Below are 26,922 nucleotides of genomic sequence, written 5' to 3'. Positions count from 1 at the left end.
CAGGATTTTGATGTTATTTATTATCCGTGTTACAGTTGCAACTGGGAACATGGGGAGGGACTCGTTCCAATTTTAGCGACAACTGCATTAATGCCCTGCATAGAGCTGGCCCATGTAGACATTCCCAAGCCCAGGCTTTTTATAGCAAGCAGAAGCAACCACTCCACCCCCTGAAAGGCCTTTTCTAACCTCCAAAACCTGCTTACAGCCCTGTGCTCCTCAGAACAAGCCTATCTCCAAGCTGATGATGCCCATCACGGTTCAGCCCTCACTGAATCTGATGTGGAGACAGCCCTTTTTCAATTTGGCTTGTCCTAGTTTGAAGTTTGGCACAATTTTACAAGACCCTGTGTGCCCCCAGGATGTTCAAGGACTTTTCTCCAACGCCAATGGCAAGAGTGCTCATCCACTGAAGGGGAAGCAAAGTTAAATGATGAAGGTATCTCCTCTTGGATATTAGAGCATGAAATGACCTCCAAAAGCCCTGTTAAATTCTACCTCTGAGCCAGGGGAGTCCTTGTTCAAGTAGCAAGAAGATTCTTGTGAGCTTCTCAACTGTACAAGGTTTCCACCAGCACGCTGGCAGCGGGAGAGTTCAGGTTACTTTAGCAGTTATCATTAACAACCAGTTTCACCTCCTCCAACCCATTTCTGCCTCCTTCCCTCTCTCAGGGCAGCTGCAGGGACACAGTGCAGAGTCCAGGGCTCTTGTGTGGTTCAGCACCAGGTCCTTGGGGCACAAAGTGCACCTTCATCTTGGCAAGTGCCCGCTCAGACTTTGCGGTCCTGCTGTGGGGGCAGCTTTGTTCATCCATTCACAGAATCCCAGCACTGCACAGTGGAACTGAGCCACACACCAGGGACAATACAGCAACAATGACATGAAGTACTTCTAGTTTTTATTCTGTTACTTCTATCTCCACGAGGCTGCTTCTCTCAACTCTTACTTCATCACTGGCTGCCATAAGCCATTATTTATAAAGGAAGGCTGTGAAGGAAGAGACAGGGCAAGGCTGACGGCGACTCACAAAACGCACCCCATGCAAAGGCAACAGCTGTTAAATAGCAACATGAACTGGCCTACATATGGCAACCCCAAAGATCCAGCTCTGAAAACTAAATTTTTTTTAAAAATGGCTTGGTCAGTGGGCTGAGGGGGAAGATGGCCAGAAACCCAAGCTATGTCTGCTTCCCCTTCATTGTGCACGTCATGTTCACCAAGGGACAGGCTCAAGATGAATTCAAGTGCTTTCAAAGAAAACATCTGTGATCCAAGATGACATTTCTGCTCACCATCCACCCCTCCACACTGCTGCTGCTTTTAGCAACATGGCTCACACAGTTGGCCTCTGTTGATGGAGGAGATGTAACCCAGAGACAAGAAAAGGAGCATTTGCAAAGCACAGCTACACTACCTCCAACCATTTGTGAGAAGGTCTAGGTTTAATTTAATCCAGGTCTATTATAAGTCCAACAAAGCTGCTGAACTACACTGATGCTGGAAGTCCTGAGTCAGCTCCTACAGCAGGACAAGAAAAGCATCTGAAGGAAAAGGTTCCAGTTCTCGACGTGCCTTAGAAACAAGGCTCAAACATCCTTTGGTTTTAAGAGTCTCTGATCTTCAAGAGGTTTGCTGGCCTGGGATCAGGCTTTGCACATCACCTACCTGCCGAACGTCAGATGGGTTGGGCGGCGGACACAGCAAAAAAGTTAATAAATAAACCACATAATACAACAGAAAGACACCTTGGAAGGACACAAAGACAGACCAGATGTACTTGATCATGCAGTTAAATAAAGAATCAATTTTAGTGCAAGCACGAGGTCGACCACCGACACGGCAAGTGCGTCCACAAGGCCTCTTCCCTGTGCCGAAGGCTCCGGCCACTGGCTTTGCTGGCTCTGCTCCCAAAGCAGGAGCAAACCCAGTCTAGAGACCAACACAGTCACCAGTGCAAAACACAGAAACTTTAATTAAACCTACAACATGGGGGGAGGTGGGAAGTGCTGCTTCGGGCACAGAGCAGCCCTGGGTGCTGCCACGAGCCCTGGGGAATGTCACTGGGAGCAGGAGGGAGGCAAAGCAAGTGGCTGCCACATGACAGGGGCACGTCCCAAGCGGGCTGATAAGACTCAAACGAAAATTAGCTGCTTGACATCCCAAAATTCCCAGCAGGACAGATGTGCAGACTCTGGCAAACAACAAACACAAAGCTGTGCGTGAGCCTCCTCCCACCGCCTCCACAGGTCCCAAGCCCAGGGACGCTGTCCCAGGGAGCAATGCTGCAGCTGCAGGGGAAGGAAGCACCTCTCCACCCTTTTTTGGTGCTGTATTCCACTTTCCTGAAGTCCCTCCCATGTATCAATGTCATAATTTCCACCCATCCTTTTGCACGGAAGCCTCATTTCCACGAGACAACCTGGAGGGATGTTTTCCCGACTCTCAGGCAGATAAAGAAAACCAGGGGCTTTTGCTCAGCCATTGCTGGCCAGATGCTGCACAATCATTTGAAGTATGGGGACACCTGCCAAAAGACACAGCAACGTGAGGGGACACAGGTGGAGACACCGTGAGTCTCTGCTCCAGGCACAGGCTGCTCCACTGAAGATGGACTCATGAGTCCCAGCAAGCACACAGATCTCCAGCAACATTCCAGGAGTGGATCCATTTGGGCAGCAAAGACAAAACACATTCCATTTAGGAGTAAAACAAGACTTAACCCCAGTCTTCCATTTTCATTTAAAATACAAGTTTATAGAGTTGTTTCAGGCAGGTCAAAAGCTCCTTGTCCCCCACCCCCTGCCCAGGGCCAAGCCAGGAGCAGACAGGACAGCAACAGTGCCAGAAAGCTCTGCTTCTGCTCTGTGGACATTTCACCACCTCATAACTTAGACTCTTTTCTTACTCTCCTTCCCCTGAGTGCCTGCAAGAACCTTTACAAGAGGGAGTGAGTAGTCTGTTAAAAATAATGAAAAAATAATTTTTAAAAAAAGAAAAAAAAATCACAACAATGTTTCCTTCTCCCACCCCAGCAGTAAAGCAGTGCAGCAGCAAAAGCTGAGCAGCCTGGCTCGGGGCAGCCCCTTCATGGTCTGCAGGAATGCCAAGAGGAAGGAGTCCTGCTGCTCCTGATCCCCAGCAAACACCAGTCCAGTCTGTCCCTGCCACACCCAGCCTAGAACCTCAAGAAGAAACACCCCCAGTGCAGCAGCAAAGCTGTGCACCAGCTTGGTCATAACCTGTGGACAGACAGCTTATCTCAAAAACAGCACCAGCCCTTTCTGTCCTCCAGTGAAACAGCTGGTGTGATCCAGACCACCTGTCTTCAACACAGTGCTGCTGGTGGCACTGCAAATGTGGTTCCCCTGCCTGAGGTCCAGCACAGCAACACCAGCAGGGAAGAACAAAGGGAAAGAGCTTTCTCTGGGTATAACCTGCTGTCCTGGGCTACTTATGCTTTTTGTTTCCAGTGCGAGTATATAAATTAATGAGAAACCACATGCGGCCCCCTCATGCTGCCTGTGCTCCAGGGATGGCCCCTCAAAGAGCTGGGGATTGTGCTGCTTTGTGGGGAAATCCCTTTGCTATGGGGTGTCACTACAATTTATGACCAAGCAGGAGCAACCACAGTCACCTTGTGCCCCTGAGGCCAGCCCAGCCCCAGAGCAGCAAAGCACGGGGACTGCAGAGGGCAGGTTGGACCCAGTTATGGATGTGTGTGAATGTGTGAGGGCTTGTGCCAGTTAAGAGGGGGCCTGAGCAGTGTCTTTGCATAGCTGTTCCCACAGAGCTGCGTGCCTCCACAGACTCTGTCTCCAGCTCCAGAGCCAGCTCAGACGCCCGCAGCCCAGAAGGTTCCCAGATTCACCCAAGAGAAGAGGTGCTAGTGGGAAAGGAAGACCCAGGAAACCTTGCAGAAGAGGTGGAGAGAGGGCGCTTTCCTTACCCAGAAAAAGGGAGAGACAGTACCCTGGGCTTCCACAACCCACAGACACTCCCTAGAACTCCCTTTTCCCAGTTCAGATCTCCAGTGCAGGCAGAGCTGGCTGATACAGACACACACAGGCTCACATCTCGCCCCGCGCAGTCTCAGTCATTTCCCAAAGCAAACAGCAACAGGAAACGCCAATGAAATTCAAAAGGGAAATTGCAGTTACCACCACCCAACACATACACACGTGCCTTCCTCCCCTCCACACCCCTTTCTCTTGGGAAGCACAGCAGAGGGCCTTTTCTGCAGGGCAGCCCCTGCTCAAACCCGTCCCCATTCCAGCAGGGATGCGGCACAGCGGAGCAGCACGGCCCCGGCTCGGCCGCCAGCGAGACGTCCCCAGGGTGAGGACGTGCAGGAGGAGCTGCTCCAGGTCCCATCTCCCGTGCCAGGCCGGCGAGTGCTTTGGATCTGTGGTTGCCGATGAGGATGTGCAGGAAAGGATGGGCTGGGTGGTGAGGAGGGGTGAGGGGAGGAGGAAGAGCGCCGTGCTGTGCCTCCGCTGCCTCGGCTCCTCCTGCGGGCTCCTTAAGATGTCACAGGCTGGATGGGGAGCAGGCTGCCAAACTTAAAGTGCTGGATCACAGGAAACTTCTCCAGGCACTGCAGGAGGGGAGATAAAGAGAGGTGAATTCAGGAGACATTTCCACCTTACACACACAGCCTGAGCCACATCCTGCCTGCAGGGTCAGGGTTTGGGACCACTCAGCTCAGACAAAGGCAGAGGATCAGCCCCATGTCTGCCCCCTCACATTCCAATCAGGCTTCTCAGGCCAGTAGCACTTCATAACCCCAACCCCTTCCCTTCAGCCAGAGTCTTTTTCTTACTGAAACTCAGTATGGGGAGGCCTGGAGCATGAGCAGAAGCAGCATGTCTGTCAGCAGCTTTCTCCCTCACCACTCTCCTTGCTCAAGCTGATGTCTTTCACTCCACAAACACTGAGAACTGCAGAATCCCCCCTGCAGAGGACAACATAGCAGAGAGAGACTCTCCCCCCCAGGCCAGTGCCCACACTCTGGGTTTGAGGCACCATTCTGCAGCTGCAAGGCACTGCCCAAACTGCATTCCAGACTCTCAAGTCTTTGATGGACAAGTACCAGTGATTTTGCAGCCATAGTTTAAAATATGATCCTATTTCTAACAACCCCTCACCCCTGAAATTCCCACCTCCCATTGAAGAGTAATGGATCACAGGTCAGTCACACAGATCCACTACAAAGCAGATTAGCTCAGAGCTGCTTCCTGCAGCTACACCCAGGCTCTGCATAGGGTGAGCGGGGCTGCAAGGGCACAGCCCCTTCCACTCACCAGCCAACAGCAGGAAGGCCATGGACTGTGGTAATAACGTCAGAGTTTGCCAGCACTTGCCTGGCAGAGCCACTCAGAGCTCTGGTTTTTGAGTCACAGCAGACTCAGACTGCCCAAACCTCATGGAGGGCACTGAGCAGGCTCCACTCCATCACACAGAGCTCAGCAGTGAGTGCTCACCAGCCATGACGTGGTTACAACTCTCCATGGGAAGGAGTCTTGTGCTCTCCATGGGGCCAAACTGGACTTACTGAAGCAGGGGAGACTCTGGGGCTGGGGAGGAAGCTGTGTATGGCAGACAGCTCTCACCCCAAGGCAGGAGTTGAGCACAGGCACCCTGCCCTCATGCTGTCATCATGGGCAAGCAGGGAGATTACTGCTCAGGAGCCCAGGCCTACAGTAATCCCTTTGGAGCCAGAGGTCAGGCAACTGGTTTCAAGCACCAGCACACTGGAGCCAAACAAGTTTGGAGGTGGTGAAAGTACAGCATGGCTGTATCCACTCCTGGGGAATAAGAGCCAGGCAGAAAACCACAAATCTCCATGGCAAGGCACCAAGGAGAAGTAAGTCCTGCGAGCATCAGGGCACGTCACCTTCAAGGCTCCCTAATGCTTAGAGCTGCTGCTGTCTCTCCACACAACCACTTAGACAAACTCTCAGAGGAAACAGGGCTGGGTAACACAGGCATGAGGGGAGAGCAGAGAGAAATGAACACTGGAGATGATGACAGCTTGAAATGTCAGCCCAATTAGCTCCAAGGAGTCACATGGAAGACCAGACTGGTTTGGGCTCCAGATTAAGAGACTTTACCACCAGTGGGAAGAAGGGGTATCCATTTCATGTAACACATCATCAGCTCAAGAGGAGACAAGCAGAGAAATTTCTCCTCCAGTATTCAGAAGGACTAGCACAAGTTTACTGAACTATCAGCTGTACAGAGCAACAGGGCCTTCCTTGCATCAGCTGTGGATGAAACTGTACCCAAGACTAGCTCAGTCTCAGGTTTATTTCTTCTTGCCACCATCTTGATTGCACTGAAGGTCTGCTTGGGACTCAATTGGGAAGTAGATTCATGCACCAAGTCCAACCTTTAAAGATGGAATTGGGACTAGATTAGTTACATTGGGAAGTATTTCCTGACTGACTGCAGAGAAGGAAAGGTCAGGAGACTCAAAGCAGGCTTAGGGGAAAAACATCAAGGCTGCTGCTTTAACCACACTCTATTCTGTCAACTTCTTCCCTTGACTTTGATGGAGAGAATAAGAAAAGCCCGTGGACTTTCAAGCAAACACATCTTCACCCATTATATTATAAATAGACACATTTGGGATTTCATAAACACACAGAGTTGAAGACACACTGTCCTCAGTCTACTGCTCATCTGCCCTGGAGTGCCTGGATCCAGACCACAGCTCCTGGACACACAGACACACCTGAGCTTTCTGTTGCCTGTTTAAAGCCATCCCATAGAGGAGACAGAGAAGAGATAAATCCTTTGGAGTGCTTTTTAGATGAACTAGGTCTGGGGGCTGCCCCACTCCCACCAAGTGGGATTTCTCCTGGTCTGTTTCCAGCAAGTGACCTCATCCTCTGCTGCTGCCTCCACTCAGTCCCGGTCCTGGTCAGCACCATCCGACAGACACCCAGCGCTCCCCAGCCACCCCAGGAGTGTTAGAGAGCAGGAGCCTCCAGCTGAGTGTCTGCTTTCACCTGATCTAATTGCAATGGGTGATCAGAGGGGCAGGGAGAAGGGAGGGGAAAACAAATAAAACCTGAAATCTTGCTCTCACTTTGCCAGTTAGACAAAGCGACACCACAACCCCAAACCTTCCCTCTCTTTGCCTCAGGCTCTGCCACAGAAGCTGCCTGCCTTGAGCTGGAAAAAGATCCATGTCAGTACTTGATGGGTGTTGCTGACTTCTCTGCTAACACCAGCAGTAGCCAATTGCAGAAAGACTGCATTGGTGAAGGCTACACAGAGAGCAGAAATACGCTGGGAGCCAGCAGAAAAGAGACAAGGTCTCCAGCACTGACTCTGTGCCTGGCCTGAGACACCCAGATGGATTCAGTTTGCAAGGATGAAGGTTAAGTGACTCCTAACCTTGTGTCACTCCCAGAAAATCAGTCTAAGAGACCCTCCAGTTGCAAATGTTGGTGTAACCTGCAGGGCCAGGCACACCATAACTGAAAGCTCTGCCCAGCCATGCTACTATGTCCACATCCACACCCCTGTCATCTCCCAAGCCAGACAGGAACTGGCTGAGCCAGCATCAAGGTAGATAACTCTCCAGAACAGATTATATATAAAGATATCTTTATTGTAAAGAACCCTGAGGACCCCTGAGCTGGAGTGCCCCCTCTCCTCTGCCTATCCAGGTGAATACAACTTCCATGCCATGGCAAGAGAGGACAACATTGCACAAGAATCATGTTTTTAGGATTAGTCCTTTAAGACCTACAAACATTATCTGAGGAAAAAAACTAAATTTAAAGCTCTTTGGTTGACTCAGTGTTTTTTATGCTTTAGCCTAAATTAGTACAATTACCCTTCGTTGCAATTTTTACATTCTCCCCTTGACACAGCTACATCTCAGATATTTCTAGAAACCTACCTGTATTGGATTAAGCATCTTCACACAGAAAGTCACCTGCTACTCAAAACACACTAAGGCCTTCAGAAAAGACCATGTCTTGGGTGCACATAGAAGAGCCAAAGAATCCCCCAGTCTCTAGAGAATCCCTGAGCTGTGCTCTCTCCAGGCAGGGCACAGGCAGATCTGCCAGCACATGGTGGCCCCAAGACATCAGTGAACGTGTGCACTGCACTGTGGGCTCATCACTGCCATGTACAGGAGGGAGCAACCACGGTGGGCACAGGGCACGTGGGGTATCAGGCAGGAGCACATCAGCATCCCTGGGAATGTGGGATGCCAGGGGAGCACCCAGCTTGTGCAGGAACTGATCCAAAGGAAAGGAAGGACCACGGCGAGGCTGTTGAGGCAGCAGCAGAGCACACTGAGGCTCTAGGTTTTAGGACACTCATGTTTCACTTTAAAGGCACTCACAGTGCTGTGGTCTCCCCTTCAGACCCTCAGCTCTCACAGCTTAGCCTCCAGCTCAGGGTTTTTCAGCAGGCAGTGTCTCCAGCTCCTGTGACAGAGCTGCAGCCCAGGGACAGTCCCCTCTCCAAGGAGCAGCCCGGGGCACCCCTCCCAGGAGCAGCCAGGCGAGGGGGTCGGCCCCCAGCCCCACTTCTCCTCTTTGGAGGCTGGGAGGAAAACTGAGCTGGGGGCGGAAGGAGCCAGCGGGCCTGGGAGTGACACCTCACAGATTAGAGAGGTATGTGGCCTGGAACCTAAACACAGGATGTGCAGAGCAGAGGAAGGGCTGGGGGAGGGAGCGGCCGTTCAGCACAGTTAACCCCTTTGTGCGCTGGGCCTGAGAGAGCTGCCCGCAGAGCTGTGTGTCCCAGCAACAGCAGCTTGTCCCAGCTCCCAACAGGAGCATGGCTACACCAGCAGCACTGCAGGGTGTGGGATTCATTCTTTCAGTCCCCGCCCCCAGTGCCAGCAAAGAGTTGCACCATCCCTGCTCCTCCAGCGCTTTAGTGCAGCCAGAGCGTCCTGCAGAGCCAACACCGTTCCCTCTGGAGGTTCCTGTCCTGCTTCCTCAAGCCCAGGGTTAGCTTGAGCAGGAAGGAAGATAAGGGAGAGCCAAAACTGCCCTGCTCTCCAGGTCAGAGTACACCAGGAAAGCCTGGGGCAATGCCAGCAGAGCTGGTGGGCAGAGGATGGCCAAACCAGAGGTGGCTGTGGTCTCACTGGGCTGGGACATGGCATGGATGGGGCTTGTAGAAAGAGTAAATCAGTAGAAAGCATTCAGCCTGCTCTAGGGCTCTTCAAACATGGGATGGTAATTTAAAATAAGTCTCCTCTAGCTGGTAAAATGGTGCACCAGATGAACAAGCAGGTTCTAATTGGCCCTAATTTGGAGTTCTGCACTTGCACTATGATAAGACAAGACATGGCAAAAGTCATGTTTGCAAGGAATGGCCACTTTGGGATTGGTTTTGGGGCAAACATGAGGCAGGAGCTTCCTTTAAGCCAGCAGCACCTCAACAGCCAAGTGCTCCCAAGCCACAGTCAGCATGGAGTAACAAATGGCTGTGATGGGGTCCCCACAGCTGGAGCAGCACAGGAGCTGACCCATGGTGCTGTGGGAGAGCAGCTGTGGGGCCGAGCAGCCTCCCCCTGCCCACAGCACTCACCTCTGCCTTGTACATGCGGATGAGGCCCTGGTTGACCTTGGACCAGGAGGGCACGGCGCTGATGTTCCAGAGCTGGTTGGAGTGCTCAGCAAAGGGGCCTGTCTTCATCTGCAAGAGACCCAAGCACAGGGCTGAGGGAGCGGGGCCAGCCAGGAAGCTCGTGCACCAGCAGTGACTCATGCTCACACTCTCTCCAAGCAAACATTCCCACCAAGCCCAGTGACCCACGCACCAGCCACCTCACTGCATCTTCCCTCCCTCCCTCCTTCCATGCTCCCTCCCGCTGTGGCCACATCACATGAAGCCGTGGCAATCCAGCTCCCCCCCTTCCCTGATAAAATTAAGCCTTTTCTTGCCATGCTGTCCTAATCAGACCTCCTTCTGCACACCTCCCTTTTAGTGACTGTATTTAAAAAAACCCCACATAAGTCCTGTTTTTCCCCCCAGTAGAGCTTAGCTCAACGCTGTTCCTATTCTACCCAGAAACCTCCCAGTGCAGCACTGCTGGGCCTTCCAAGAAAATGACTCATTCCCCATTCAGATCAACAACAAGCAGCAGCGACAGCCATCGCTGCCTTCCCTGAATACAGAGGGCAGTGCAGGCTGGCAGCAGCTCTGTGTCCACAGCCCACTCCACACCTGCCTCTAGCCGAGGAGGGCTCTAGGGGAGGCAGGAGCAGAGGGAACATGCTCTCCAAACTAGCTGCAGAGCTGCGAGCTGCTGGCTTGCAGCAGATGCTTTACATTTTTTTCTTTTTTTTTTTTTTTTTTTTATACTCCACTGTTTCTCCTCCCAGGGCAAGGGGTTTGGAGGAGGGAAACTGCAATCAGGGGCAGTTGCATGTAGATTCCCTGGGTGGTTGTCTCTCCTTCTCCTCCATGAACAAAAACAGACCCTCAGGGAGAAAAAGAAATACAACACAGCCACTCTGACTGAGCGAAGTTCCCATGACATCAGAAACCACAAGGCCGAAGCTCACGCTAAAGAGGAGCGTGGGGAGAGAGGAATCTCTTGGACTCTCATTCCCGACCTGGGGCTCCAACAACTAACCCCTTCCCTCTGTGCACGCACAGGCCTGGAGAGAGGGTGGGAAAAGCGCCTCCAAAACAACCTCTCTGCTCACTAAAAAAGCAAGCAGGGCCAATCAATGTGCTTTGGAAAAACGCTGCTGCCTTTCTGCAATGCCTATGTGACACCAGCCTGCAGCAGAGAAAGAAAGAAAGAGAGGGAGAAGGTGGGAGGACCCAAAAACCTCACTGTTTGGAGGGTGATGTGCTTCAAACCCGCTGGCTTTGGGGCTAGAGCAGCAGGGGAAGCGAGTCTGCAGCTCTGCTTGGTGCCGGGAGAGCACGGGTGCATCTCCACTTCCCCTCGGAGGTTCCTGAGAGCTGGGGGATGACAGATGAGCTGCTCCCTGTCCCCTCTGCCACACGCTTCCCTCGTGGGTATGAGATGAAACGTGCGCACACACAAAGCACGGCTCCCTGGCAGCGCCGGCGCATTACCCAGCGCCAGGATTTGGCACCGGGGGCACCCAAAGCAGCGGCTGCCAGGGAGCTCTGCGCCAGGCGGCTCCATCAGAGCCTCCCCTCCCCAAACAGGAGGTTTGGCTGCCTGAGTTTTGAGGCCAAACCTTCCTTCCCCTGATGTCACCGCCCTTCAGAGGGGCACAGCTGGCATCAGCCACCACCACCACGCTCTCCTCTCCTTCTCAAGCCAGAGAGCACGCAGGAGGCAGGCGCAGCTGGACAGTCCCACGCTCACACCTGGCACGGCCGCCACTGTGGCCCTCCTCACCCAGACACCCAGCAAGGGATGGCTTGGCTATGGCTTCAAGCTGGGGCGGGAAAAATAAGAGGGATAAGAAGGGGAACAAAAAAAAAATCATCTCCTTCCAGCCACAAAGGGCGAAGAGGGAGAGCTGTGGGGGAGAGCGAGGGGAGAGCGAGAGGCGGCGAGCGCTGCAGTCCCGCAGTGACCCCAGGGGAACAGAGTGAGTCAGAGCAGCCATATTGAGCAGGAAATTACTCACAGACGTGGCGTTCCTGCCTCTGGGTTCCCAAGAGAATCGGCCTTTTGTAAATGGTTCCTCTGTCAGTGCAGGGGGGAGGGGGACGGCTGAGGCCGTGCTTTCCTGTCAGCTCCTTCCCTTCCAGCAGAAACCCGAGCCCTCCCTTCCCAAATTTAGAAGCCAGATTGAAGCTGAAATTCCTGCTGCTTGCCCTGAGCTCTCAGAGGAGCATCTGGGCAAGTGCACTGATCTCCCACAACAGCTGGGTGTACTCAGCTCCCCTCCTCTGCACACACACAGGCAGCCCTGCATCACTGTCCTCTACAGCCCCTGTGTGGCAGGCACCACAGGGATGCTCCCAAACCTTCCTCATCCTCGCACTTTCAGGTACCACACACACCCCTTTGTCAAGGCAAGGGCAGCAGCAAGGGAACAGCTCGAGTTCCAGCCAGCTCTACACACCTCACCCTGTCCCAGAACCATGTGTTTGGGTCCAAACCCACCCTGAAGATTTCCCAACATCACGTCAGCTCATGCAAGATTCAGTGCTGTGCCTGGGCACTCCTGTAAGGAGGATGCCATGGTGGGTTCAGCCTGGACATCATCTTGCTGCTGCTTTAAAAGCCTGAGGTTTAAATACATGCCTGGCAAACACCAAAACAGCTTATATTCATATTCCTGAAACATCACCTGTGGGCTGAGAACAGTATCTGCTCAAGAGAATATTCTCTCAGTTGACAGAAAACAACCTTCCTCAGTTGTAGTCTGAAAGAAAACCTGCTCTCATGTTGGCAAGATGTACCAGATCCACTATGGGAACTGCTGTGGTGTTTGTTGCATGTTTAACACCCTTAAAGAATAGCTGTTTCCAGATGACAAGCTCAGAACAAAATAATATAGTTCATTAACTAAAGTCTTTAATCAGTTCTATCTTTTTTCCTTGCTATTTTGTTTTGTTGTTGATTTTGGAGAGAAAACATTTGGAGGGCACTGAGGCTGCCTCGCCCCCCCCCTAGTGGCAGTCACAGCCTTCCCGGGCGCTTGGGAGGGAAAAAACTCAAGATTTAAAAGGAAAATCTTCATAGAAATGAAGCAGCAACCCGCACGGAGATGCACTGAATCTACCATGGCTTTGGTAATGCAGGTTGCTGCCGTCCCTTTCAGCTCACGGCAGGAGGGCCAAGAGGGTTCCTTGCCACCAGGTGGCACTGGGGATCACTGAATTCCATGATTCACAACAAATGTGTGGAAAAGGAACTCAAATCTCTTATTTGAAAAGCCTACTAAAAAGCTGACTTTCTGCAGGCAGAAGCAGAGTGACCTGAAGCAGCAGGATTGTGCTGGGTATTTTAAACATCACCTGTCAGCTGGGCGCTGCAGAATCTTCTACACACGTTTCAAGAGATGTATGTTTTTTAAGAGGTCAGTACACTGTCTGGATACCACAGAGGCCCAAACTAAAATAAATCTTTGACCACCTTGGCTCCTGATTTCCTGTCCTCATCTTGATCTCTTCCACCAGCACCTCTTTATTACCCATGGTATGATTTATCTTGGCATTAAGGGTTAAACCCTGCGAGGTGCTGAGTACCAACAAACCCTACCAGATTTAGCAGGACTTGACACAGCACCTCCTGGGGTTTGGGCCAAAGGCTCCTATAAAGATTCCCTACATGAAAGGCTAAGTTCATAGTCTGTAACCTCCCTTCCCATCTAATCACTAAATTAGAGAGGCGAGGAAGGGGGAAAGTGAACAGAACAAAAGGGAAGAACTGCACTCTGTCCTTCAGAATTAATCCCATCAACTTCCCCTTGCCAGAGACAAGAAATCCCTCACCACAACAGAGCGGGTAGTTACTGCTCTCCCTGTTCAGACTGTGCAGTGAGGGAACTGGGAGAAACACGGCCAAATCCTCCACTGATGCTGCAGGCAGCAAGCCATGAGCTCCCTCATTGAGAAACAGCCCAGGGCTGCCAGCAAGCTGAGGATCACCCGCCCCTCTCCAAAGGGCCCTGCAGTGCCTGAGCAGAAACAGTCCTGAGAGCGCTGCCAGCTGGGGGAATCTCAGCACCACCTCTGCTGTAGGTCAGCTGCAAATCAGGTGCATTTAATGGGCAGCTCTTTTGGTAGAATCTGGAGGAGACAGAGCAGAACAGAAGTTTGGGAGCCTGCCCTAAGCAAGGGGAGGCCCAGGGCTGCCAGGCAGCACCCGAGGGCTGCAGGGAAGGGAGGTTGTCTTGGCAAGCCGAGTCATTTCGCAGCTCCTACTTCATCTTCCTGGTGTATCTACAGGAACCATTCTTCTCCATCCAAGCTCCCACTGACTGATCCAAGTGATGATCCAAAGTTATTTGTTTGCACTTGTTACAGCTCCCTTCAGCTACAATCCACAGCCCATCCACTTTAATTACACTTTCTTCTCAACATCCCTGTCTCAGCTCATTCAAGGAGAACACCTCTGCCATGCAACAATAGTTCATCTGCACAGTTCCATGAGAGCAAACAAACAGGCAAGGAGGAAGAGAAAACCACTGCCAGAGCTAAGTATCTAATGTCAAGAGAATGTCCCTGTGGGACAAGCTTTCCATTCCTCACCTCTGTAATGAAGAGGATGCACTCCAGGAACATGAAGTCCTTATGGTTTTCATTTACCACCTTCTCATCAACAAAGTGCCGAGGCTCCAGACTTGGATGGTCTAAAAAGAGTAAGAGACAACAGCAAGTAACCTGTATGGCAATCCCCTCCTGAGACCAAGCTCAACCAGGTGGTGTGCTGCCCCTCACCCAGAAGCACGACCCTCCCATGAGAGCTCTTTAAAAGGCGACACGGAGTTGTTACCTTCTATCTCATCTCCCACTCCAGTGCCTCTGCAGGAACAAAACTCCACAGAGCAGAAATTGCATTTTTTAGCACCAAAACCAAGACTCTCCTTTTAAAAAGCTTAATTGCAGTCATTGCAATAAAGACTGAAGTACTATACAAGGAAGCTTTCCAACTCCCAACCAGCTTTATTTGGAAAGCTGAGGTAAAGCAAAAAATCCAAGCCCCAAACTCTCCTGCTGTGTTATACACAAATCTGACATATTTGAATTTAAAAGTCAGCCCCAAGTCCCACCATCTTTACATCCTACACAAATGGGGCAGAGGGTAACTCGGGACACAAGAAGATTTTTATTAGTACCTATCAGCTGGGAACTGCCCCATATGAAAGGCAGGAATTGGAAGTCATCCAAGCCCCACACACCCTGGCTGCCAGCAGGTTCCATCCTGTAGGTTTTCTGCAGTTTTCGCATCACTTCCAGGTACCTGAGACCAAAGAGAACAGGAAGGGTTAAGGCAAGGCCTTCTCCTGTTTTTTGACTTTTGTGAGGACAAGAAAAAACAGTTGGGGAAAAGACACAATTTATCACTTGTAAGCAGGACCCCCACATACAGCACAGTTCACTGAATATATATTCAGCTCTTTTGCCATAGAAAGCAGCCTTATGGTACCTAACACCAAATGCACAGAGAAACCCAGTGGCAGGGGTTTCTTTTATTTGCAAAGTTTTATGATAGTGCAGATCCTTCCTTATGCCCACTGCTATTTGTAAACATTGACACTTCACATCCCTTCACCTACTTCCAAAAGAGCACAGAGTTTTCTACCTTACAGCAATCACTGCTTCCACTTTTCAGGTGGAAAATTAAAGCTGGAAGTACTATTGAAGGAAATTGTTTCCATGCCACCAAACAGTGATACAGCTGGGATTAGATCTCTGGACTCCAAACACCCATTCCACCAGTTTCATCACTATCAACTCTACCTCCTGAGCTGGAAACACATCTAGAGAAGTAGTGGAGGCCTGCCAGTTGCATAGATTTTTTTATTTTTGATGCCTGAAGAGATGTTAGATCCTCTGATCAGATACTCCTGTCTATCAAAAAGCACAGAGCTTCACCCACAGAGTTCAGGAACTTGTGCTCTACTAAAGTAACTTTGCAGGAGGACACTGCCTCTGAAGACAAGGGGCCATCTCCTCTTTTTGAGACAGTTATAATGGGTCAGCATACAGTCCATTAAAATGTACATCTGCGCCTAATTATGTCTAAAATTGTCTTCAGCTTTCCCATTCTACCCTTCCCCCAAAAAAGCCCAATACTTCCAGCCCTTCTCCTCCCATTACCTCACCTGTTAAACACTTTGAAGACAATGGCCATCTGGTCATCCACTCTGAGCACACCGATTTTGCAGAGGCAGCAGAGAAAGGCTGCAAATGCAGCTTCGTGCCCTGGAGTAAAAAGACATGAAGAGACATGACACAGGTGTCTTTGCCCCCAGGACAACCTTTCTGTGGGCACCACAACAGCTCTTCAGCAATCACAGCAGTGACAGTCCTCCCCTCAACCCTGTTGTCACTGTTAATTCCATGAGTTGACAATATTTCATCCCCCTGCAGCACCCACCCAAATTATACCTTCTAGACATTCAGAAGGTGGTCATTAACTTAGAGAAAATAACTTCTTAAGGGAAAACAGCTCCAACTGGGCATGCCGGGAGCAAGGCAGGGACTTTCCCAGGAGCTTGGCACAGCAAGGGAAGTGGAGCACTGCAGAGTCATCTGCTTGGGGGATGCGAGAGAACCTCACATCTGCAAGCAAACAGATTTCCTCCTGCTACAAAAATATCTCTGTGTTGGAAGGATGCAGATCCAACAACACTGCCAGGAACAGTCTGTCCCAGAAGGTACTGGGATCTCAGGCTAAGCCTCTGCAGCCTGGCCCTCCAGCTAACAGCAAGGAAAAGAAATAACCAGCAAACCCAGAAATGTCTTTCAGTGGGAAGGACCACGGAAGAACGGAAAGTACAAAATCAGCAGCTCCACACTATGGACAGGTGTGGATGGCAGCTCCCAGTGTAGGAACAAAATGCACCCATGGTCTGGACACTGTGAGCTGGGACATGGGCCCCTGGCTTGGGACACACTGGATGAGAGGAGAGGTTGAATTTCCTTCTCTGAGCTGACCAGACCCCATCCAGCCTTTCCAAGGACAACATCTCCCCCTGGTGCCAGTGAGCTGCAGCCAGCACTTCACAGCTTTCACCCATGGCTTCCTCTTCCTCTCCCTGCCCAAGCTCAAAGTCATGTTTCCTTGCTCTCACAGCATCCTGCTCTCCTGCCTTTTGGTGAGGATACAGCTATCCCCCAGAGAGGACCACAGCATGCAGACAATTCTGTACTTAGTTCTCACTGAAGCCTGTGTGGTTATTTCACCAGCAATTCAGTATCTCCTCAGGTGCTTCTAACTTCAAATTTCAAAGTCCCTCTGTAAGCAGTGATCCCCTTCTAGGGACCACCAGACCATTATGATGTCCCTCTAGGGACACCTCCCACTGAACATGAGCATGGCTCTCACTCTAGTTGCAATTCAAGCCAGCATATTTTATCCTTTAAACTGCCTGCTGCAGGACTGCTGCATGCAGTGAAGCATGTCCTACAGCCCATCCCAGAACAACTTGGTTCCCATCTCCTTGGATGAGATGTGAAAGGGTGTCAGAGCTCTAATACAGCTCCCAGCCCCAGCTCTCAGTCACAGCCCGCACAGGGCAGAGGGGTGAGGGGGTCCTAAAAAGGTGTTCATTTCAAGCTGGCCCTAAAAATAGTGGTAATGATATATTTAAAAAAATACAGCACCCAACTCCAAAGGTCCCTTCCTGACAAACCCAGCCTTGGCCAGTGTGCAAGCCCAGGTACCTGTGCCATAGTCAATGCGGGTGGAGTTCCCCACGGATTCCTTCAAGTACACAGCCACTTCTGGGGCAGCATCAGCCAAATGCTTGGGAATCACTGCTGACACCAACTTTTCTGCCTCCTGAAAGACACAGAGGACTCCCCTGGGTGAGCACAGATCTGTCACAGTCCCCAGGGACAAGGCACCCTGCGCTCAGATGATGTCACAGTGTGAGGGCTGCAACAGTGCTCTGCAATGCCTGGAGGCAGCAAGAGAGAGGAGCAAATTCTCCTGTTGGAGAAGTCATCTCCAGAGATGGAACAAGTCAGGGAGAGCTTGTCCTCAGACCTATTCATGCCATACATATCCTGTAGGACAGAGAAGCCTCATCACCCAAGTACATTGAACCAGCTACCCACTGAGCCATCTCCAGGACAAAAGCATCACTAGAGCAGCAGAGCAGCTGCAAGGTCACTGCTGCTGGGACTGGGGCTGTACCACCTCCAGAGCTTGGTGCAGAGCAAGTGTTCTGAGCTGAAGGAATTCAAGCAGTTTTCCCCGACCTTTCTCTCATTTTGTGACACAGTGGGCAGTTACAAAGCAGAGGAATTCCTTGGGCTTGGACAGCCCTTGTGACTCATCCAGAACCTGGATACTCAGCCAAGAGTATTTACATTGCCCATATGCTCTCACAAGAGGAAAAGATAGCACCAAGTCTGTGGTAAGTGATGCGTACCAAGGGGTGGATCCTTCAAGGCTTATCTGAGCAATTCCTCTGTGAGCTGCTTGGCTGCCACACAGTGACAGAGCCATTCCCCACCCCTGCTGGGCACACTGCCCTTCTGTGGGAGCTGCAGGTAACACTGCACAGCACAGACATGCTCACCTGGTCTAGTTTGGCGTACCAGGTCCTGAAGGCTTTGTTCCCAAAGCGAGAAGGTTGATCTACTGGCGGGGTTTCATCGATCCATCTGTCGAGGGTGTTCAGCAGAGCCACCAGCTTTTCAATGGGCTACAGAGAGCAAGAGGGTGAGGGGTCACAGTGACATAAAACAGAGCAGTCCCTCAGTCTCTGACATCTCTCCCCTCAATGAGAGTCATTACAGCCCACACCATGCTTCCCAAGAGAGCCATGTGGAAATGGGCTGTGCCAATCCTCCTCAAAATGCAGAGGGGACAGAAAAAACATTCTTCCCTGCAGAAGAGCAGTCCAGTACAAAGCCCAGCCTGAGGCTGGCTCCTCAGTCACCCACACAATCTTCCATGAGCTGTAAAAGCACCATGCTGCAAAATCTCTTGGAGAAGAGCTGCAGAACAGTCCTAACAGGACTGACAGGCAGGGAAGGGACCTTCAACACAATAACTCAGGCTCGGCTTTTTAAGGGTCCTGCATTCCCCATAGGACAAAGAACAGCACATACACAGTGCTATGCATCCTCACAACTGGCTGATGATGTGATCTAAAGGCCCTTCTCAAGGCTCTAATAATTGTCATGAAGTGTCTCTTAGGAGCCAGGATTAGCAGTTGATGCTGCTAAACCACGACACATTTGTACAGTAAGTCAACCTTCTCAGCATGATTCCTGTTGCTTCAAACTCCTACCAGCCACACCACCAGGCAGCTCCAGCCCAGGGACACCCACTGCATGTGGCAAAATACAACCTACCCAGGGGAAGAGGCAGCCTGGTTAGTCCACCAGTACTCTCATCAGAGCAGGAATGAGAAACTCTCAGCTCTCAGAGAAATGTCTCAACTCCAAGCTGATGGGAAGACAGCAACAACAAGACCACAGCCATGTTTCTCACACCCAGTGCTGGAAGTGAGGGACCCATGTGAAAGGAAGAGGTGCAGCACTTGACACAGCACAACATCTCCAGCTGTGCTGTCAGACCAGGGCTGGCCAATGCACACCATCTCCCTGCCTGGCCCAAATGGCTGGAGAACAGCTACACCCCCCGTAACAAGAGGCAACACCACAGGCAGCACTTTTAGCAGCTCCAGACGGTTTCAGGAGGCTCTGCTGACAACTGGTCAAGCCTGCCAGAGGCTCTGGGATTCTCCCTGCCTGATTCCAAGCAGCTGGAGAGGCACCAGCCGCCACAGCAGCTGTCCAGGCCCCGGGCAATGTAGGCTCCTCTGTCTCGAGAGGGGATTCCTCCTTCAAGGGGACAAAGAGGACAGCAGAAGCGGCGGCTGGTTTGACTTTGCTGGAGGCATCGACCGTGTGAAGCTGCCTGGTCTCCTGGGTTGTGGTTCAATTCTTCACACTGCTGTCGGGAGGACAAGGAAACAGCAGAGCCCAGCAAGTTTCCAGCCCTTGAAGTGCCACTGGGAGGGGGTGGGCAGAGCCAGGCATGGCAGAGCTGTGCTGCCACTGAACCAGCTGCAGGTCACTCATGGGGGGAAGGGTCTCGTGGCAGACACAGTCTCCCACAGACAGTGACTCCTGAGGTGCCACCCCAAGGACATGGAGGGATCAGCCAGTGGGAACAAGCAGAAGAGCGATTCTCCCACCCCAGGACCTCGACATTTAGCCACTGAGCCAGACCAGAGACTGGGACAAGACCTGAGCACACCTTGAACACAAAAAAAGGGATAAGACAGCCTAAAGCTCTGGGTGACCCTGGAGGCACGAACAGACCAGTGCCCCTGATACACATGGACCGAAGCCCCCTCTGTTTCAGCTCCCTGCTCCCAAAACACTGCAGGAATCAAACACATTCCCATTGCACTGGGCCACGTTTGGACTCAGCCCTACTCCTTCCTGGCTATTGCATTCCCCTCCAATTAAGCAACAGCATCCCCAGCACTGGGCTGCATTAAATAATTAAATGGTGCTGGTGATTTATCCGCCGGCACCAGCAGCTCATTATGAGCAGCCACCGTATTTCAAACCCTCTCCACGAGCACTCGGTGCTGCCTGGATAAATGGCTGGCACGGACCAGCTCCTTCCCTGGGGAGCAGAGAGTCCAACCTCCCCTTCCCCACTCGCTGGCTTTAAAGGGATTAAAAGCCCAGCCCCACTGAACACGGGAGAGCAGGACCCAGCTGCTGGCTCAGCCACATCAATAAATAATTAAAGAGCTGTGTCTCATTTTGGGCTCAAGGCCCTTTGAAAAGGGGGTAACTAAAAGAAGCAGCTTCCCATTGTCCAGCAGAGGAAGCCTGTACATCCAGGGCTGACCCCTGTGGGGGAGAAAGGAGCTTATGGGAACACAGCCATCAGCACCACTGCAGCCTGTTTTGCCTGGTTGGGTTTTTAAGCTCTATTTTTGCTTTACCTTTCCAGTGATCAAAGCAAGGGCAGCCTCCCCCCTGCTCTCCTCGTTGTGCTGATTTTGCATCTCCTTGACCCTGAGTCTGCCACCGGTCCCAAAGGCAAACCACAGGGCTGCCTACGGAGCACAGACCTGTCAGCAGCTCTCAAGAGCAGGGCCCAGGCAGACAGAGGTGCTGAGGAGGCATCACAGCAGCCAAAGCTGCCCACAGCGACCAACTCTCCCCCTGTGGGCTCCTCAGGCCCTGTCAGAATGGGGAGCTGCTAAAATCAGAGCATTTGCTGCTTCCCCCACTTCCTTCCTGGAAGCAGAGCAAGCCACAAGACCAACCAGTTTCCCCCAGTGCATTGGGCTGTTTGACAGGAAGGTCTGCTCCTTGCATGGCAAAAATTAACCTCGTCCTCCTCACTGCACTGCACCTCTGATCCAAGTCACTGCTCCAGGCTGCAGCCCCAGCAAGTTGCTGATGGATCCCCACGTGGAAAGCACTCCCTCCAGGAGGGGAAGGCAGGTCACAGCCTATCACTCACACAGCCTTGTGCCAGACACGGTGTCTGTGCCAGAGTCTGCTATCAGTGCCTGTCAGATGCCTGCAGCAAACCCTGGACAGCTCCACACAATGTGTCAGCAGGAGCAGAGCAAGCTCAGCAGGTCTCCAAGGGGGCTCAGCCCCAACAGGATCCAGCAGAAAGGTTGGTATCGACACACACTCTCTGGAAACCACTAAGCTGCCTCTTTCAAAGCAGAGCAGACCATACTTCCATTTTTTATTCCATGGCAAAGCAATACCAGTAAGTCACACAGTGGATAAGCATTCAGCAGAAAGGATTTCAGGAGGTCATTTGCCAAAGGAAGGTGTCCCTGGCATTTGATCAGGAAGGAAGATGGGATGGCACAAAAGCACATTGGTAGCAGGTAGAGCAAAAGAGAAGAAAGCTGAGCAGAGATGCAAGAAGAGGCCACGAGGGGCTGAGCCTTTAAAAGGACAGATAACCAGTTTGATCTACAAAGGAGCCTGTGTGAACAAGCAGCCTCATCAACAAGACAACCCTGGGGATGCTCCACCTGTGCCTCAAGTCACAAGCTTCTGCTCTCCTCAGTGTGCAAGGAATGAGATTTGCTCCCTGCCACTTCCCAAGCAGCTGGGATCTTGTCTCTTGTTTGTTACTCGGACTGGGACCATGGATGGAAAACATTCACTCCAAGAGGGCTCTCCTGCAGACACAGCCCTGGTACAGCTTTTCCTGACAGCTCAAAGGGCTTGTTGGAGAAGGTTGGGTCGTCCCCCACACACACACACACACACTTTGTTTTGTTCATTTTTAATGCTTTGTTTCCCTAGAAGTGCTCTGTGAATGGTTGGGAACAAGTGAGATCATGACAAAGGCAAAACTCAAAGGTGAAAGGCAAACAGCAGAAAGCAAGAGCAGCATTTGACAGCAGTTTCTACTTAATTGAAGGAACAAAAGAGGGGCACAAAGCCTGTTAGGGAGAGACTCATTATCCCTGATCCCCTCCATGAACTACAGGGGAGTTTCTCATTCACACACTGGCTCCTAGAAGGGAAGGCTGGACTCAACACAGTACTTCAAACATGAGGACTGGATTAAACACTACCATCAGCTGCCTTTTCCACCAGAATGAACAGCTATAAACACAAGGCCCAGTCTGCTGCCTATTTTGCCTAGATCTTCATACATCACTCAGCTCTCCAGCACAGCCAAGAATCTCCTCACTGCAGCACAGACCAAGGCAGGGGGATTCAGTGTGTAACAAGGAAGCAAAGCTGGTGGGCAATGTGTGCTCTGTGGATTGGCAGCACCCAGAGAGCCCTCAGGGCAGCAGTGACACCACTGTGGGTGCCTGCCCTTTCTCTCTGGCTCCACTATGTCCTGAGAAGGTGAACAGCCATTAAAATTGGCTATGGCAACAGGCAGGGACAAGTGACAGCCACTTTCATGCAAGGGGAAAAACAGGTGCTTTCTCCTTAACACCTTGGAAGGGGAGATCCTACCCCACAGGTTAAATCTCCCAGCCCAGCTGAAATCTCCCAGTCCAGCTGAAATCTCCCAGTCCCATCTCTGTGAGTTCTGGAGGCCCCGGGACTTTTAGCACGACCCTGGGCAAGGCAGGTGCAGCTGGTGACACACCTTGAGGTCACAACTGTCCAACCAGAGCTTGCACAACTTAGGCTGAGGAGATTGGTGCAATTAACACAATCTTAGCAAAGACAAGGGACAGGGAGAGAAGTAGTTTGCCCACAGATTCTCCTAGAGAAAAACCACTTGGGGGACAGAAATGGTACAGACATCCCAGCCTTTTGCCTGCAACCAGGAGGGAATATCACGGCTTCAAAGCATCACTGACTCCCCACCAGCTTCTGCCCACTTGCTCAATATCCCATCCACCAAGCACATCCAGACTCTCTGCATCCTGAGGGGAGGATGACACCCTGACATTTGCATCCCCAACCCCATTCAATCTCCCTCGGCTCCCAGATAAGCTACTAATTCATTCCTCACCCAGGAAATAACTCACTGTAGCGCCAAAAAAAAAAAAAAAAAAAAAAGGGTGAAAAAAGCAGGAAAGAAGTAACAAGGGGATCCAAACTCTTCTCCTACCTCTGAAACTTTGTATTCACATGTCAGCTTCTTGCCCCTGACGCCTTCATTCAGAGTGAGGATGAAGCCCATGTAGTCTGCATATGCCTGTGAACACACCAAGAGCTTTAGGGAGAGCCCAGGGTCTGTCAGAGCACAAAACACAGCACAGGAGCATCCTGCACCCCAAGGGAATCTTTCCCAACACACAACACTGCTTCCTTAGAGACACCAGGGGGTGCAGGGCTTGCTGTAAAATTACTGCTCTTTTTGGCAGCCCCAGAAGCAGAAGGCAGGTGGTGACTGCACTGCTGTGAAAATTACAGAAAGGAGAAACCTAAAAATGCTCACACTGACCCCAGAATCATTCCCTCAGTTCCCACCAGGTCAAATTCAAACTCCTCAGTTCTGCAAAGTCTCAGCTGTGCCCAGGCATTATGCTCTGCACTGCTCCTCCCAGACCTGTGTTGTTACCTTTCATTTCCCCCTTGAACTATCCCCCCATGCTCATGCAAGGGAAGAGGGAGACAGCCCAAGCTCCTCACTCCTCCGCTCCTAAGATTTGCTGCTTTGGAAGCATCATCTCCAGTGCAGCTCCACAGCAGCACACTGCCACTTCTCCCTCTCTGCCTCAAAATCAAGTCCTTAAACCCAGGAGACTTAAATTGGAAGCTGCACCCAGAGGTTTGCTTGACACCTGGCTGTAACCTCAGTTTCTCTAAAGACATTTCACATCAGTCATCAAGCAAGAATTTGCTCCTAAGAGGTGGGACAAGTCTTGGCCAACACCCCAATCCCTCAAAGGCAGAGAGGGGAGAACCTGCTTGTTCCACCAGCTCCACACAGGCTGTAAACAAAAATTATCCAGGAAATTGAAGGGCTCAGCTCTAGAGTCCTTTCCAGAACAGCACAATGGGAAGGAACCAACCCAGGCTGGTGCTACCAGGGCCAGGCAGCAGAACCATGTTTAAGGTGAGCTCAGACAGGCCTGGGTAAATCCAGTTTGGTTATAAAGTACAGGCCAGGTAGGATGAAACAGTCACCAGCTTCTCATCCAGCTTGTTGGGAGGGAGCAGTAATCATCACTGCCAAGTAATTTTCCTACAAACCAGCACCAACTCTTCTTCTTTAAAACACAAATTCAATTATTTCCCATTCTCTGCCCAAGCCTCCTTTACTCCCTGGCTGTTTCCAGACCAGACCTGGCTACCACCAAAAGATCAGCAGCATTTCCCAGCATTTTCTGTCCCCAGAGTCTTACCTGAGATCGCTTCCACTTGGCCATGTCGGAAACCACATTTATCTCCTTTTTGGGGACCATGAAGCATTGCTGGACAGGAGGAGGCACCTCCTCAGAGGCGCCTGGGAGATGCAAAAAAGAGGTAAAACAGAGGCACTGGGGAAGGAGAAGTCCTCTATTTTTCTTTCTTAGTAATGAGCTTTATTTCTCAGGAGATACAAAGCACACAAATCCATTCCATCTGGGCTGTAATCTCACCAAGTCCTCCTCACCAATATCCTCCTAAGGACACTGCAAGCCTTCAGACAGAAGCATTATGTCTGTTTTTATTGTTAAAGATGCATTTCCTATTCAGACAGAGACTAGTGCAGGAGATAACAAAAGCAACATCCAGCCAGTTTAATTATTTCTGTCTAGTGCAAGCCTCAGGTCATGCTGAAACACTGAACTCTCCTTCAAACTAACCCTGCCTTGTTTTTAAGTGTTAAGCCTGACCTTGATTCCTCTAGAAAGGATAATTCCTGCATGGACAAGCTGGAGCAGTGCAATAAATGCAGCCCAGAGCCACAGCTCTGGTCCATGAAGCACCTGGACTTGGGGGATGGTGGGACACGGCCTCCTCCAGGTGAAAGCTGTGAAGATCATTTAATTTCAAAGCCCTCTCAGAGCCTAAGATGCAATATTTAATGCAAATGTGAGTTGCTAATGAATTAGAGGGGCTCTTTTCAGCAGCACCCGAACCCAGGACCCAACCTGCAGAACCAGAAAAGTTCCAGGAGATTTAAAGTAATTTGTATTATGCTCCTGAAAGTGCAACTTTTAATATGAAAAGGCAATGAAGAGGGCACTGTCAAGGAACCTGGGCACTAATGTCAATTTATTAATTCTGTCAGAGTCACTCAGTTTATCTTTTTCAACCCAGAAAATCTGCAGACACTTATGCAGAACCAGCTGCCCTGAAACACTCCAGCAGCTGCTGTCCACAGCCCAGCCAGTTCAGGCACTGTCTCCCTAACAAACGCCACCAAACTCCAACTCCTTAACATATCATCAGCTGCATTTACATAGAAAACACCACCCAGAAGCATCAGCAGCCTTTCCCACAATGCTCTCTAGCAGGCAGATCAGATCAAAAGGAAACCAAAGTCCCAGGAACAACACAGAGTCCGCTGTAGATTTGTCATATAACCTTTGCCAGTCATTTGACTTCTCTGCCTTTCACATCCCCCATGCCATGAACAAATTCAACCTCATCTCCTGCCCTGAATATTGCAATGTTCAGTTCATTGCTGCAGAACTTACAGCAAAACTTCCAGGTAGGAGGATGAGAGGAACAACATGTGATGAATTTAAATTAAAGACACGTGTGTATCTCTTCTTTTCAGCACACAATTCACAGCAGCTGGCACCACACCAATGGAGCTCTGCTTTTAAGAGTTTATAACATGAAAACAATGAAAACCTCCCAAGCAATGAAGTGAAAAGGCAAACCCTGATGTGTCCATCAGTACAGGTGACACATAAATCCCAGGGCAGTGTCCTGGTGTGGGTGTTTGCCATTAACAGAACTGCTTTCTTCTCTTTGTGTTTGTTTCTCAGCCATCACTGCTTCTGACCCAAACTTTGTGCAATTCCTCTTGGTGAGGAGACCAGGAATACTCAGTGAAGGAAACAGTGAGGGCTGCAGGGGTTACAGTATTCTGGGATGAATACACAGAGTCCAAGCCTATTAGTATGATGGAGAAGGGAGCCTGGTGGGTCAGCTTTACGACGAGAAGCACTTTGGACTGAGGGGGCACTTTCAGGCTTGTGTCACGGTGTGAGGAGGGGGAGTCAAAAGCTCCGCACGAGAACCAGTCACAAAACCGGGCTGGGGGCACAGGGATCCCCGATCCAGAGGCTCAGTCCCGACCACCAACCTCGCCCCGGGGTGGTGCCAAGACTCGGGGGCCGCAGGTCCTTCACACCTTCAGCAAATCTCCCCTCCCTCCCCGGGCCGGGCGCTGCTGCCACCGACCCCGCAACGCGGGCCCGGCGCCCTCGGCCCAGCACCCCCGGAGCGTGGGGCCCTGTACCGGCGCTCCCCGGCCCCGAGCACGCCCCTGAGAGGCCCTGAGCTCAGCCCACAGCCCGAGGGTTCCCAGAGCCCCCCGGCCGCCCCTCACCTGTCCGCCGCTCGCTCTCTGCCATCTTCCCGCAGCCCGGCCCGGCCCGGCCGCCCCTCACCTCCCACCTCCGCACACGCCGAAGCCGCCGGCGGCCATCTTTGAGCAGGGCACGCCGCCCGGCCCTGTCGTTCCTGGGGCCGTCGCACGGCTGAGCGGCCCCTGCCGGCCACCGTCATGCTCACGCCGCCATATTTGTGCAGGGCGCGTCCCTCCCTGCCCACACCGGGGAGGGACCGGTGTGAGCGGAGGGCAGCGGAGGGGCGAGAGACAGGACCATCCTCACCATCTTCGGGAGAAGGCAGGGGAGAAAGGGGCAGCAGCACGGCTCTGCCACCGGCCG

At 51.6% G+C, this 26,922-nt stretch overlaps 1 protein-coding gene across 1 annotated transcript; it reads right to left on the bottom strand.

Annotated features, from left to right (window-relative positions):
* On the bottom strand, window positions 1–26,843 carry PTPA (protein phosphatase 2 phosphatase activator). The gene is made up of 10 exons (XM_002198355.7): window positions 26,580–26,843; window positions 24,436–24,536; window positions 23,196–23,282; window positions 18,181–18,306; window positions 17,318–17,435; window positions 15,754–15,853; window positions 14,764–14,888; window positions 14,177–14,277; window positions 9,569–9,676; window positions 1–4,595 (listed from the first exon to the last, which is right to left on the bottom strand). The coding sequence occupies exons 1-10, from the start codon at window positions 26,602–26,604 to the stop codon at window positions 4,521–4,523; spliced, it is 966 nt and encodes a 321-aa protein (XP_002198391.1). The 5' UTR covers window positions 26,605–26,843; the 3' UTR covers window positions 1–4,520.
* Window positions 26,844–26,922: the final 79 nt, after the last annotated feature.

The sequence above is a fragment of the Taeniopygia guttata genome, chromosome 17 (assembly GCF_048771995.1).
Source record: "Taeniopygia guttata chromosome 17, bTaeGut7.mat, whole genome shotgun sequence".
NCBI lineage: Eukaryota > Metazoa > Chordata > Aves > Passeriformes > Estrildidae > Taeniopygia > Taeniopygia guttata.
Note: the sequence above shows the minus strand (reverse complement) of the source record. Positions and strands in the feature narration are given on the sequence as shown.